General features: G+C 50.2%; 2 protein-coding genes and 1 long non-coding RNA gene across 3 annotated transcripts; 2 read left to right on the plus strand and 1 right to left on the minus strand.

Annotated features, from left to right (window-relative positions):
* Positions 1 to 4,299: 4,299 nt before the first annotated feature.
* Positions 4,300 to 5,218, plus strand: LOC100404252 (metallothionein-2). Its single transcript, XM_002760984.6, has 3 exons — positions 4,300 to 4,408; positions 4,709 to 4,774; positions 4,982 to 5,218. The coding sequence occupies exons 1-3, from the start codon at positions 4,381 to 4,383 to the stop codon at positions 5,071 to 5,073; spliced, it is 186 nt and encodes a 61-aa protein (XP_002761030.1). The 5' UTR covers positions 4,300 to 4,380; the 3' UTR covers positions 5,074 to 5,218.
* Positions 5,219 to 5,691: 473 nt separating this feature from the next.
* LOC118149748 (uncharacterized) lies at positions 5,692 to 8,137 on the minus strand. Its single transcript, XR_004737419.3, has 2 exons — positions 8,013 to 8,137; positions 5,692 to 6,489 (listed from the first exon to the last, which is right to left on the minus strand). It is a non-coding gene; the product is annotated as an uncharacterized LOC118149748 (long non-coding RNA).
* Positions 8,138 to 8,741: 604 nt separating this feature from the next.
* LOC100894903 (metallothionein-1E) lies at positions 8,742 to 10,374 on the plus strand. The gene is made up of 3 exons (XM_003735299.6): positions 8,742 to 8,832; positions 9,731 to 9,796; positions 10,144 to 10,374. The coding sequence occupies exons 1-3, from the start codon at positions 8,805 to 8,807 to the stop codon at positions 10,233 to 10,235; spliced, it is 186 nt and encodes a 61-aa protein (XP_003735347.1). The 5' UTR covers positions 8,742 to 8,804; the 3' UTR covers positions 10,236 to 10,374.
* The last annotated feature ends 4,253 nt before the right edge of the window (positions 10,375 to 14,627 follow it).

Consider the following 14,627-nt stretch of genomic DNA (forward strand, 5'->3'; position numbering starts at 1 on the left):
AGGAGGGAAGGGGAGGAGAGAGGAGGGGAGGAGAAGGGAGGAGGGGAGGAGAAGGGAGGAGGGGAAAAACCCTTCTACCTGGAACACAACCTTTATTCCTGTAACCTTACCCCACCCACTGTGATTGTCCTGATTCTGCCCTTAGGACCACAGAAAGCAAGACTAATTTCCTCTTTTCAGCATGACATAAACATGTAGGTATGGGTTCAAATCCCAGCTCTGCCACTTATAAGCTGTGTTACCCTGAGCAGATCCCATAACTCTTCAGTGCATCATCTGTAAAATGGAGATAAGAAGAGCATCTGCCTTGTAGGGCGGTGTTAGGCTTTAAGTAAGATAAACTCATAGTGTTCTTAGTAGAAGTCTTGACTCAGCAAGTGCTCAACGTTATTCTCCATGACTACTACAGTGGATTAGACATGGCTGAAAGTCGTCCACTCCTCCCTTCAAGACAGGGGGTCTTGGTTCCCTCCTCTTGAATCTGGGCAGGTTCTGCCACTGCTTGGCCAATAGAACGTGGTTCAAGCGACCTGTGCTAGTTTTTGGGTCCAGGGCTTAAGAGACTTGCAGCTACCACTGTCATCTCTTGAGATTCTCACCTATGTGACCTGAGCCTAATTGCTTTGAGGCCAACCATGCTGAAGAAGCCACATGTGGAGCTCTGATCAACAGTTCCAGCTGAGCCCAGCCTCCAGCCATCCCTGCCCAAGTGCCAAACGTGGGAATGAAGCCATCTTAGATTCTCCAGACCAGCCCATCCACCAACTGAGCAGCACCAAGTGACCTCAGCTAATGTCACATGAAACGAAAGAATCGTCCAAATGAGCGCTGCTCCAACTCCTGACCCACAAACCCAGGAAAGACAATAAAATGGTGGTTGTTTGATGCTGCTAAATTGTGAGTGATTTGTTGCATAGCTGTAGATAACTGGAATAACCATTGTCAAATATTGAAACTACCTCTCTCAGCTGAATGCTCACATGATAGGGTTTTGGGCCTTAGGACCCCCATGATCAGCTGTCTTCTGGACAACTGAAGCTCAACAACGAACACAGCCCTCAGGGCAGGGGGGTCTGCTCAACCGCGCCAGTTAGGACTCCATCTAGAATAATTTAAGCAAAAAGGAAATGAGCGGCTTCAGGCATGGCTGGACCCAGGTGTTCCAAGATATTTTCAGACTCCATTTCCTTTGTGATTATTTTATTTTTGGGCCTTCTCACAGAGCCAAAAAGCTTTAGAAACTCAATCAACTTCACATCGTCTCAGGTTCAAGTCCAGATGGAAAGAGTATCTGCCATTCTCCCAACATTCCCAGCAAAAGTATCACTGATTCTCTTTGGTTCATGACTGTGTGCCCCAATCAGAGGCAATCACTGTGACTAGGTAGGTGGAATGGCCTAGGAGTTCACAGATGGGACCTACTCCATCAAAACCACACAGACTGGGAATAAAGAGAGGTGATTCTTCAAAGAAAAACCAAGGATATCATCACAGGGGAAGGATGAGTGGATGGCTGGGCTGCAGACCTATGCATATCCACCTCTGCAGTTAAAAGGAGAATGAAAAACATAACCTCTCTCATTCTACATGGACTCCCTCTCTTAATGCAGCCCAGGGCCACACTGTCATCTCACACTGATGACTCACACCAGATATTCTGGGGATGTTTTTCCTTATCTAATGTTGCTTGGTTTTACTCCCTCATCCCCTGCCAAGTCAAGGATGCAAATGTGCAGATGGGTCCTCCCGCTTCACCTATGTCCCAAGCACAGTGCAGTGGCTCACACCTGTAATCCCAGCACTTTGGGAGGCCGGGGTGAGTGGATCACCTGAGGTCAGGAGTTCGAGACCAGCCGGGCCAACATGGTAAAATCCCATCTCTACTAAAAATAGAAAAATTAGCCAGGTGTGGTGGTGGTGCGTGTAATCCCAAATACTCAGGACGCTGAGGCAGGGAATCACTTGAACCCGGGAGGCAAAGGTTGCAGTGAGCCAAGATTGTGCCACTGCACTCCAGCCTGGGCAACAGAGTGAGACTCTGCCTCAAAAATAAGTAAAATAGGCTGGGCACGGTGGCCCACACCTGTGAGGCTTCTGGGGGCATGGAGATGAACAGACTAGGCCTGTGGCCTGCTCCACCTTCCCTGAATCATTATCCCTTCCTCCCCTCATAGAGTCAAAGTGCTTCAAAGGAGATAGCTCAGGCCCAGAGCAAGTTTACCGCCAATATGGCTGGCACAAACCCAGGGCTAGAACCAATGCTTCTGAGGGCAAAATTAGCCCTTCTGTTTCTTCACAGAGTTGGATTGTTTGCTCAGATAGGTGACCATCTGAGTTATTAGCAAACAGAGATTTGGTACATAATGTGTGCATACATAAATAACAACAAAAAATCAGTCCACTGCCCAGAGAGCTCTCATCCACAAGGCCACCAGACACCATGAGATTTCAAAGAGGTTGGCTCTAAAATCAGAGGCTATTTGGATATAAATTCTAGCACAACCCAGTCATTTGATAGATGTGTAAACCAGGGTTCAGAAGAGTCCAGGCATGTAATTGCCCCACGGTCGCTGAGCAAGTGAGTTGCTGAGTGATCACTGGAATTCAGCCCATCTGAGAGCTCACCCCTCCCGCCCTGTTTGGTCTTTTTACTTAAGTGAGCACACAGGTTCCAGAGTGGTGAAGAATTGTTTGTTTTCATTTTGCAATCGGCCTTCATACAAGGTGGGGGCTGGGAAGGGAGGAACAGTCCAGGGCATTACCCCCATTAATTCATTTGACAAATATTTATTAAGTGTCGACTGCAAACTTGGCCCTGTGCTGGGAGATGAAGACACAGTTTCAGAGCAGGGGGGCAATGAATGCCCTTGGAATTTCCAGTGGTCAGGGGGTGGTAAGGAAGAGCAGAGACACCAATCCAAGAGTTACCGCAGTTCATACATACCACAGGCCTGGAAAGTGCCAGCAGGGGAAAGAACAGGATGTTTACCAGCACCTTCCACGACAGCCACGGGCGTGGGGCCCAGGACAGGGTCCCCAGAGGAAGTGACGGTTCATCTGTGCTTATAGTAAGAGCTGCAAGGACAGCCTGTCCTCCGCCCACCACCTCACTAAACTCCCACTGCAGTAACTTGTACTCCCTCAGCCTTCCAGGAAGCTTCCAGTAACCACTTCCTGACTCCTAGCATGACACACTTCTGGCAGTCCGAGGTTGGTGACCTAAGACGGTAGCACAGCGCCAGACACATGCAGGCAGGGAAACAGGATGTGCCTCTCCAGACAGGCATGTGGATGCCACCTGGGCTTTCCCCCTCAGCCTCCAAAGGGGAAGAACATTCTTGCCGGGGTTTTCCCCTTCCAAATGTCTCAGAGCCATTCCAGCTAGCTCCTGCTAGTTCCTTCCTTCCCAAGCTAGAACACAAATCCTTCCCCTCCTTGCCTGGCAAGCACCTTCTTACCCTCAGACCCCAGGCAATGGCCCACCTTCTCCCAGGCTGGTCAGGGTCCCCTCCTCTCTGTTCCCTTAGCCCCTGAGCTTCCTGAGACCAAGCTTGTGGCTTCTTGCCCTTATCCTCTCTCCTTGGTGTCTCTATGTTAGAGGGCCATCAGCATCTGCTGGGGCCTGGTGGCAGTCAGGGCACTCTGCTACTCGCTAGCTGTGTGATCCTGGACAAGTAACTTCTCTGTGACTGCAGTTTCTCCTCTCTACAATGAGAATACCGGAGATTCCTTATCTTAGGTGTTGATACAAGATTAAGTGACATCTCACACAGACACACTTTCTACAGTCCCTGTTGCACGCTAAAGCACTCAACATGCCACGGATACATCACCGGTAACCACCCCATGGGTTTACTATGATGCTGCACAATTATTAAGCCTTGACTGCTAGAGTTGTAACCAGTCTGCACTTTCAACCGGTTTACCGTGCAAACAGCATTCCCAAGTCCGGCTTTCACCTGCGCCCTAACGGCTCAGCTTCAAAAGTACAGGACGGGGGGAGGGCAGCTGTGCACACGGCGGAGGGCAAGGGGCAGGGTGCTGGGCGCGCGGCGTGGTACTACGTCTTCTCCCTGCACCCAGCCCCAGGCGCACGTAGGCCGGCTTCGGGGAACTGACCCGCCGCGGCCCGTGTGCAGAGGGGGGTGCGCCCGGCCCCATGAGCTCAGTCTGGTGTTTCACCGGGAGCAGCGAGTGACTCAGCGCGGAGCGTGTGCAGGCGGCGCCGGGCCAGGGCGGGGCTTTTGCGCTCTCCCCGGCTCTTTCCAGCTATAAACACAGCTCGCCGCGCTCAGCGCCGCCACGCCTCAACTTGTACTCCAAGTCCTAGCGAGTTCGCGTGCAGCCGTGTTCCGACTCCAGCCGCCTCTTCAGCTCGCCATGGACCCCAACTGCTCCTGCACCGCCGGTAAGGGGCTGGGGATGCCCTGTAGCGCCAGAGAAGCAGTTTCTGACCCCTTTTTCTTTCTCTGATCACTCAATTTCATGGCAGGAATTGCTCCTTCCCAAAGCGTTTTGGGGTGTCTTTCTCTCCATTCTAGGTTATTCGGAGCCCCCTTTTTTACCGTTAAGGAGATCTGAGTTAATAGCTTGCTCAAGTTCCCAGGAATTGGTTGTGGACGGAGAAACTCGGCCCCGGGCTCCTAGCACGCCGTCCCGCGTTCAGATATTCAGGGACCGTTCTTACCTCTGTCTTTTCTCCTGACAGGTGACTCCTGCACCTGCGGCGGCTCCTGCAAGTGCAAAGAGTGCAAATGCACCTCCTGCAAGAAAAGTAAGTGGGATCCTCTCTTTCCTCTACCCCCTCACTGTCCTCCAGCCTGTCCCCAGCCCTCTACATCATCCTCGGCGGAAGTAAAGCAGTCTGGGGATGCCCCATTGCATGGAAGTTGTTGCCTCCTCAGTGATTCTTATCAGGGAGAGCAGGGATCCTTCTCTGTGTCCCTAGTACTCATCTCTGCTGCCTCCTCTCTGTCCCCAGGCTGCTGCTCCTGCTGCCCTGTGGGATGTGCCAAGTGTGCCCAGGGCTGCATCTGCAAAGGGGCATTGGACAAGTGCAACTGCTGCGCCTGATGCCAGGACAGCCCTGCTCCCATATGTAAATAACATGACCTCTACAAACCTGGATTTTTTTTTTTTAATGTACAACCCTGACCCGTTTGCTACATTCCTTTTGCTATGAAATAATGTGAGTGATAATAAAAGAGCTTTGACTTGATTCTGCCTCTGGTTTCCTTTATATGCCTTAAAAATAAGAGACTGGGGTGAGGGATTGAACTAGGAGGGCAGAGACCTGGCCTGTGGATGGAAGTGTAAGCTGCTAAGAAACAGTGTATTCAGGCAAGCCAGGCTACCACACTGAGTTTCATCTTTTGTAAAACTGAATGTTGTGCCAGATCATATGGGGGCAGGAGGGACACATACACGACCAGTTTCAGTGTCATGTCAAATGTGGCACAGAAACTTCGCCATTCCTCATCTTCACTTTCTGATTTCCCTGCCCAACTTCAGTTCTTCATGGGATTTTAGACTTGAAAGTGACTCCAGGGGGTGGTATCCAACTCCCCAGTGGCTGGAGTCTGACATCGGATTTCCAAAACTCCCTGCCGAGAATGACCAGTTTTGTTTTGTTTTCCATTAGTCATAAACCTAAATTCTGGTAAAATAACGAGTTAACAAGAAAATGAAAGTTAAGAAGAAAATAAACAACGATCATTTATTAGATTCAACAGGAAAATTTCAACAAATATTTGAAGAACAAATTACATAGGAAAAATAAAAGAATTACCAGCACTACACATTTGTCCAAGGGTTTCCAGGCCAGTTCTGAGACTGGCCCGAGTGTATGGCTGGCACACCCTGAGCAGCGCTGATCCAGACATCCCCACAAGGAACCATCAGGCGTGGCCTGCCCAGTGTCTCTGAAGACACTTGCAGACCCCTGAGAGCTCCCTGTTGTGCCTTGGTTCTGAATCTTTGTGAGTTCCTCCCAAGGTCAGGCTGAATTTACTCCTCTCAAATTTCAGCCGTTGGCTACTTAAACCAGCAAAATGGCTGGGGATGTGATGAAATGCCCAGCATGTTCCCAGCAAGTGTGTGAACATGGGTGTGAACTTCATGGTGGCAGATGAAGTTCTTCCTGTTTGTCCACACCTGGGGTGATGGCATTCAGTAGTTTGGAGGGCGTGGCGGCAGTCATTAGAAAGGAGTGAAGCTCTGAGTGACTTGTAATTAAAGCCAACGTTAGTCCCCCTGGCTATGTGGAGGGAATGTTATTTGATGTTCAGTCAAAGAGGATGATGAGTCGCTTGGCCCAGGAATCAGGAGCATACTTGCCTGAAGGTGCTCCGTATAGAGTTTTAAAGGCAGCCTGCGCCAAGGGCTTGGGTTTTCATGTCAGACAGTCCCTAGTTCACAATGCACTTCACCACTTACTGGCTGTGTGGCCTGGGCAAGTCACTCAACCTCTCTGAGCCTCCATGTCCTCATCTGTAGAAAGAAGATGGTATCTCTATTTATGGATTAAATGAGATATTGGTCTGGCTCCTGAGTAGGGTTTAACGACCATAGGATCACTCTGTTTACATGGACGTTCGTGGAGACAGAATCTCTCTTGATAAGCTCTTGGGGAAAAGCGGGTCTGGGAAGAATTACTCCGGGTCAGAGCCTGGGGAGTGGAGTAAAGCCTTCCTGACTGCGTACCAGGGGAGGTGGATGATCTCCTACACAAAGTCCTCTGGGATGAAGATGCTGCCACAGCATTCGAACAAACATAAGAACCATTCTAATTCTTCCTATCATCTGAACACCCCATAAGCCAGTCAAAGAGTGAACGCACAGGAACAAAAGTGATTATGTCACCTTCCAGAGTGGTTAAGCAACCTGCCCAAGGTCACACAGCTTAGAAGTTAGAGGTCAGAACCTCCACTACAGCTGGCCTCTTGTCTTGGCTACAGCTGGCAGATCATGTTGTCAGTTGGTGCTAAGCCCTGCCTCTCAGAGTTCAGAGCTGGGTGGGCCCTTGGTCAGTTAGCCCAATTGTGTCCCTGGCTTGAGAGGTGGCATACTGAAGCTGAGAGATCACAGAGCTACACAGAGGGCATGGCCGCCAGCTCAGTGCCCTTCCTACTTCTGCCTCTGTGCCAGATGTTCAGTGTCCTTGTTTTTCACAGAATTACAGGTGTGAGCCACGCTGCCCGGCCTTTGTTTAAAATATTTCTGGCCATAGAGAAGTGTTGATGACATACTTGGACCGGAGGAACGCTTTATCATGGACACTTTCCTCAAAGAGGCTGGCTGGATTTAAATCAGTGCACAACTTTTCATCTCTCTGATGACCAGCCAGTTACTTGAACTCATTTCTTTGTAGTCCTCTGACTAGCAAAACCGGTTCATAAACATTATTTCCATTTAGTATTGCTATGAGGATTCAAAGAATGAAAGTGTTTGAAAAGGGACTAGTGGGTGGGGGGGCACAGTGGCTCCCGCCTGTAATCCCAGCCCTGTGGGAGGCTGAGGTGGGCAGATCATGAGGTCAGGAGTTCAACCTCAGCCTGGCCAACATGGCCTAACCCTGTCTCTACTAAAAGTACAAAAACATTAGCCAGGCGTTGTTGCCGGCGCCTGTAATCCCAGCTACTCAGGCAGCAGCTGAGGCAGGAGAATCTCTTGAACTGGTAGGCAGAGGCTGCAGTTAGCCGAGATCACGCCATTGCTCTCCAGCCTGGGCAACAGAGCCAGATATTGCCTTAAAAAAAAAAAGAAGAAGAAGAAAAAAAAAGGATTTGTATAGATTTAATGTTATGCAATAATCAGGTATACCGAATAGAAGTAACTGGATGTCTTTTTAAAAAAATTTTTTAGAGACACTGACTCCCTGTCTTGTCCAGGCATGATTCAAACTCCTGGACTCAACTAATCCTCCTGTGTCAGCCTCCTAAGTAGCTGGAACTACAACTTCACGCCACCTCTCCCATCTTGCTTTCTAATTTAAAGCAGGGTCTGCGTATCACCTGAAGTCATCTTTCCTTGGGGAGAGATCCCACATGTCCAGAACTGCCATTCCGTAGTGGGGCCGCCCTAAGGCTGTGGGGAGCATGGAGACTTATATGCAAAGGAGGACCTGGACAAATGCGCCCCCATATCTTCTCAGGCGAGGTGAATGGACTGCAGACAGAGGCCGACCGGTGTTCCGGTGTTGCTATGGACGGAGGAGTGGGTCCGAGGTACCTAGGTGTGGACAGGGACAGGCATGGCGGGGGACGAGGAGAAAAGAAAGCCACATTGCTGGCAGTTGCTCTGCACACAACTGGCTCGCAACCGCACCCTCCCCACTCTGCACTCAGCAGATCCGGGGGCGGAGGCAGGAGGCTGCACAGGGTCTCCGGGACAGGCGGAGCTGAAAACCGTGGGGCGAGGAGTGGGGTGGAGACGACCGCGACGCCAAGGCTGGGTTCCCGGATCGCGCGGGGAGGGAGGAGGGGAATTCAACCTCGGGGAAACTGGGAAAGGCTGCCGGGACCTCCGGGACACAGCCCCTCCCGCGCGAGCAAGCGCCAGCGGTGCCGCTGTGTGTACCAAGCAGAGGTCATGGGATTGTGCGCCCAGCCCCGCAGCTGCGCACAGCACAGCCCAGGACCGCTGGCCACTCGAACTCTGTGGAGCGGGTGCAAGCGCGAGGCGGGGCCTCTGCGCCCGGCCCGCTTCCCGAACTATAAAAGCAGCCGCGGCTGTTGGGCTCCACCGCGCCTTACACGTACCTGAGAGTCTCTCGCTTGGGATCTCCAGTCTCACCGCTACTCGAAATGGACCCTAACTGCTCCTGCGCCACTGGTAAGGGAAGCCCGACGACTCTGCGCCTTGGGATCCCCATTTCCCAGGGCCAGGACAGAGGGTCTCTGGGTTTCAGGAGGTCGCTTTTTTGTGGGGGGGGGGGGGCGCCGGGAGGGAGTCCTGCTCTGTGGCCCAGGCTGGAGTGCAATGGCTCAATCTGGGCTTACTACAAGCTCCGCCTCCGGGTTGAAGCAATTCTCTGGGCTCAGCTTCCTGAGTAGCTGGGATCACAGGCACATGCCACCAGGCCCGTCTAATTTTTGTATACTTGGTAGAGAATGGGTTTCACCCTGTTGGTCAGGCTGGTCTCGAACTCCTGACCTCGTGATCCGCCTGCCACGGCCTTCCGAAGTGCTGGGATTACAGGCGTAAGCCACCACGCCCAGCCTGGAGGTTGTATTTGAAATTCTGAGAGGAAGGGGATTCCTTTACTTCTTTAAGTGTTTTCTTCCTGATCACACCCCTGAGAGCATTGCCCTCCTCCCTGGGCCTCTAAGTAAGAGTTCAGGACACTGAGGCTCAAGGCTGTCCTGCTGCAAATCACCCAGTTGGTCAGGGGACTGCTGGCTGGTCCCCAGTGCTCTGTCCAGGCTCTGAGCAATCAGGGTGGATGGGGGCTGGAGGCATTGAACCCTGAGGGTTCAGGACAGAAGGTTCTGGCTCTCCATCTCAGTATTCCTGGTTGTGTGTGCACCTGGGACCTTCCTGGTGGGTAAAACAGGAGGATGCTTCCCCTTCTCAGCGTGAGTGGAGAGGACATGGGGCTTCTGTTCCTCTGTCCTGAGTGAGAAAGGAGCTCTGAGGGCTGGCCCTCCACAGAGGAGGCGACACTGGAGACTCATTGACTCACTGCTTCTGCATCTCACTCACTGTCCACCGCCTTTTCTCTTCCTTGCAGGTGGCTCCTGCACATGCACCAGCTCCTGCAAGTGCAAAGAGTGCAAATGCACCTCCTGCAAGAAGAGTAAGTGTGGGGCCATCTCCAGGAATCTGGGGCTGTGGCTAAGGTTGGGAGGGAGCCCGAGGCTGGCCCTGAGTGCATCCTTCTGGGGAACTGGGCTTTCTTTGTCCCTGTTGGCGGTGTCATTTTCTCTCCATGCTTTGTGCCCTGAGTTGAGACAGAACAGCAAATATTTTGTCTGTTGTGACACAAACCCCAACTGTACCACCCATGGTTTCAGGACAGAGTTGCACCAAGCTAAAAAAGCATCCTCTGGGTCTGGGGTCCCAGCTGGAGCCAGGCTTGTTACTGGGGCAGGGAGGTGCCTGGTCAAGTCTACTGCCACCTCTCACTCTCCCCTTCTTCCCCAGGCTGCTGCTCCTGCTGCCCCGTGGGCTGTGCCAAGTGTGCCCAGGGCTGCATCTGCAAAGGGGCATCAGAGAAGTGCAGCTGCTGTGCCTGATGTGGGGACAGCTCTGCTTCCAGATGTAAACAGACCAACCTGCACAAACCTGGATTTTTTTTAATGCAACCCTGAACTGTTTGCTGCATTTCTTTTTCTATTAAATATGTGAATGACAATAAAACAATTTTGACTTGAACCTTACTCTGGTCTTCTTTGTGTGCCCTTGGCAAAAATGGACTGGGGTGGGGGTTGAACCGAGATTTTAGAGACCAGGCTCTGGGTGGAAATGTGAGCCACTAACAATGTGAACACCTTCAGGAAGCCAGGCTACCTCACTGAGTCTACACTGCTGTAAAGTGGCATTGCACTGTGCCACACCACATGGGTGGGGGCCATACATGATCGCTTCCAGTCTCATGTCAAATGTGGCACAGAAACTTCATCCCTCATTTTTATTTTCTGATTTTCCTGCCCAACCTCGATCCACATTGGGTTTTAGGCTCTAAAGTGTCTACAGTGCTGGAACCCAACTTCTCAGTTCCTTGAATCCTACATGGGTGCTATGATTCAAATGTTTTGTCACTGCCAAATCTCATGTTGAAATGTGACCTCCAATATTGGGTCTAGTGGGAGGTTTTGGGATCATGAGGAGTGATCCCTTTGGTGCCATCCCACGGTGAAGAGAGTTCTTCCTCTGGTAGGTCACTCTGCAGCTGGTGGTTTAAAAGAGCCAAGCACCGCCCCCTTCTCTCTCTTGCTCCCTGCCTCTCCATGTGATGTGCCTTCTCTCCTTTGGCCTTCTGCCAGGATTGTAGGCTTCCTGGGACCCTCATCAGAGGTAGAGGCCTGCACCGCACTTCTGCACAGCTTGCAGAAGCAGAAGTCAAAACAAACGTTTTTTCTTTTTAGATTCCCTAGTCTCAGGGATTCCCTTCCAGGGAAGCAAACAGACTAACACAATGGGGCTTTTCAAACACCATGGTGAAGGGAGTGTTTATTTCCTATCCATCGCAGACTCACACCTTGGTAGATGTAATCCTATCGATTATGGAGATAATGAAATAAAATATACAAAACCAATATTTAATATTCAACTAGACAAAAATTCAATCAATACATGAAGAAATAAAGAAAAATCAAAGATGTACAAGCTTTGAACATATGATGACGTTCACTGCAGACAGGAAACAGAAAACTAGACCAGGAGCAGTGGCTCAGGCCTGTCTCTAATCCCAGCACTTTGGGAGGCCATGGTGGGTGAATCATTAGAGGCCAGGGGTTCAGGACCAGCCTGGCCAACATGATGAAACCTCATTTCTACTAAAAATACAAAAACTAATCAGGTATGACATCATGTTCCGGTAATCCCAGCTACTTGGGAGGCTGAGGCATGAGAGTTGCTTGAACCCCCGAGGCGAATGTTGCAGTGAGCCAAGATTGCACCATTGCACTCCAGCCTGGGCAACTGAGACTCTGTCTCAAAAAAAAAGAAGAAGAAAAAGAAAGAGCAAATAGGCCCCAGTGTGTGGCTACACACCCTGAGCAGCACTGCCCAGCACATCCCCACAAGGGACCATCAGGCTTGGCCTTCCCAGAGTCACTGACAGGACACTCACTGACCCCTGAGAGCTCCCTGTTGTGAAATGGCTCTGAATATTCGGGAATTTCTCCCAAGCTCAGGCTGAATTTGTTCCTCATTCAAATTTCGGCCCTTGACTACTTCAAACCAGTAGAGTGACCAAGAATGTGGAAGGAAATGCCCAGCTTGTTCCTGACACAATGAAATGTGTGTGATCATGGGTTCCACATGAAATACTTCATGTCTGCGTATGCAGGAATGATGGCAGATTCTGCAGTTTGGAGAGTGTGGTGGTGCTCATTAGGAAGGACTGAGGCCCTGGCTGACTTGTAATTAAAGCCAACAATTAGTTCCCCTGGCTATGTGGAGAGAATGCAATTTGATGTTCCATCAAAGAGGAAGATGATCCTCCTGGCCTACAGGTGAGGACCGGGCTTGCCGACTGCTGCCCTGTGAAGAGATTTCAGAAGGCAGCCTGCGCCTGGGGCATGGGTTTTGGCGTCAGGCAGTCCTGGTTCACAGCCCACTTCTCCATGTACTGGCTATGTGGCCTGAGTGCATCACGGAAACTCTCTGAGCCTTCACTTCCTAATTTGTAGAAAGCAGATTGTATCTCAGTGCAGGGATTAAACAACAGCATAGTCTGGTCCCTGATTAGGGTTTAATAAATAGTAGCAATCATGATCATTCTCTGTACACTGGCTTTTTTGGAGAATGAATCCTGTGAAATAGCAAAGCTAAGAGAACCTTTAAAGGTTTGAAAGCATTGCTGTGGATTGGATGCTGGGAATGGGATTGCAACCTGGCTGATCCTGCCAGGAGGAGGGTGGATGACCTGCGGAAAGCACTTTTCAATCAGATGCTGCCCCTGCATTTGAGCTGACATAAAAGCCTTTCCCATCCTTCATCTCATCTAATCACACGACTTCAGGAATGAGAGTCACAGGCCTCAAGACTGGGACAGCAAATATGCAGGGCCTGGAGTGCTGATGCTGTCTTCCAGAGTAGTTAAGTAACCTACCCAATGTCACATATCTTAGAAGTAAAGGGACGAATGAACCTATGCTGCACTGGGCCTGTCGCCCTGAACACAGCTGGTAGATTATGATGCCACTGGATGCTAAACCTTGCCTATCTCAGTTCAAAGATACAGACTCTTTGGGATGCACAAATTTGGCTCTTGGCTTGAGAGATGAGACTGATGCCCAGAGCAATCACAGAGCTGTGCAGCGGGACATGACTGTCAACAGAGTTCACTTCCGACTGCCGCCTCTGTGCTACATTTTCCATGTCCTTATCTTTCATGTGACTTGGTGGCACAGAGTCGTGGGTGAGGGTGTCATGGCACAGTCAGCAGGCATGAGTGCAAATCCCACCTCTGTCACTTTTAGCTGCATGCCATAACCTATCTGTGGCTCAGTCTCCTCCACTGTACAAGGGGCATAATACTAACCTCTGGCTTATAGCATTACAGGACTTAATACTTAGAAGGAACTTATAATTATGCCAGCTGGGTGCTCTACAATATTAACTATTGCTTTTTGGGATCACTTTAAGGAGCAAAGGGGATATCTATTTCTTTGCACACAAAGGCCTGGAGTGCTCAGCTGTGTATCCTGTTATTCTCATCTACCACACAAGCATGTGTCCTGTGGTCCAAAGAGATCATTAACTGTTCCCACAAACTTTTAATCAACACTAGGGTTATAAATCTATGAGCAAAGTTCTGTGCTTCATGTCCAGAGGAATGACTGCCCTTTCTGTTACCACCTGCACCATCTTTGAGTTAATATTTTACGTGGAAATTATTAATATTTTCTTAAACATACTTTATGAAAAGAAAACTCTTTTCCACCAAAGAAAATGAAAAGAAATCTTGTCCCACACATGGAAGATAGCCCCAAATTAATGTGTGTGTGTGCGTGCGTGTGCATGTGTGTGTGTGTGCGTGCGTGTGCATGTGTGTGTGTATGAGCAGGTATTACACTTATGGTTATCTTTGCCATGCCCCAATGTAGCTGCTAGCTTCCTGTTGTTTATTTGGGAGTTCTTTGGATTAGTTTTTGAGAGACAGTTTCGTCTTTGTTCCCAGCTGGAGTGCAATGGCACAATCTGCAACCTGCACCTCCCAGAGTCAAGCAATTCTCCTGCCTCAGACTCCTGAGTAGCTGGGATTACAGGTGACTATCACCACACCCGGCTGATTTTGGTATTTTTAGTGGAGATGGGGTTTCACCATGTTAGCCAGACTGGTCTTGAACTCCTGACCTCAGGTGATCCATCGGTCTCGACCTTCCTCAGTCCTGGGATTACAGGTGTGAGCCAGGCACCTGTTGTTTAAAAGATTTCCAGCAGTAGAGACATGTTGGCCACATACCTGGGCCAAAAGTACGATTAATCATGGACGCTTTTCTTGAAGAGGCTGGCTGGATTTAAATCAGCGCACAACTTTTCATTTCTGTGATGACTACTAGCCTGTTACTTGAACTCTTTCCTTGTAGTCTTTTGATTAGCAAAACGGGTTCATAAATTCTATTTCCATTTAGGATTGTTCTGAGGATTGAAAGAATGAAAATGTTTGAAAAGGGACTGGTGGCCAAGCACAATGGCTCACGCCTGTAATCCCATCATTTTGGGAGGCCGAGGCAAGTGGACCATGAGGTCAGGAATTCAAGATTAGCCTGGTCAACACGGCGAAAGCCCGTCTGTACTAAAAATACAAAAAAATTAGCCGGGCATGGTGGTGGGCACCTGTAATTCCAGCTACTCAGGAGGCTGAAGCAGGAGAATGGCTTGAACCTGGGAGGCGGAGCCTGCAGTGAGAGGGGATCGCCCCCTTGCACTCCAGCCTGGGCGACAGAGTGAGAATG

The sequence above is a fragment of the Callithrix jacchus genome, chromosome 20 (assembly GCF_049354715.1).
Source record: "Callithrix jacchus isolate 240 chromosome 20, calJac240_pri, whole genome shotgun sequence".
Taxonomy (NCBI): Eukaryota; Metazoa; Chordata; class Mammalia; order Primates; family Cebidae; genus Callithrix; species Callithrix jacchus.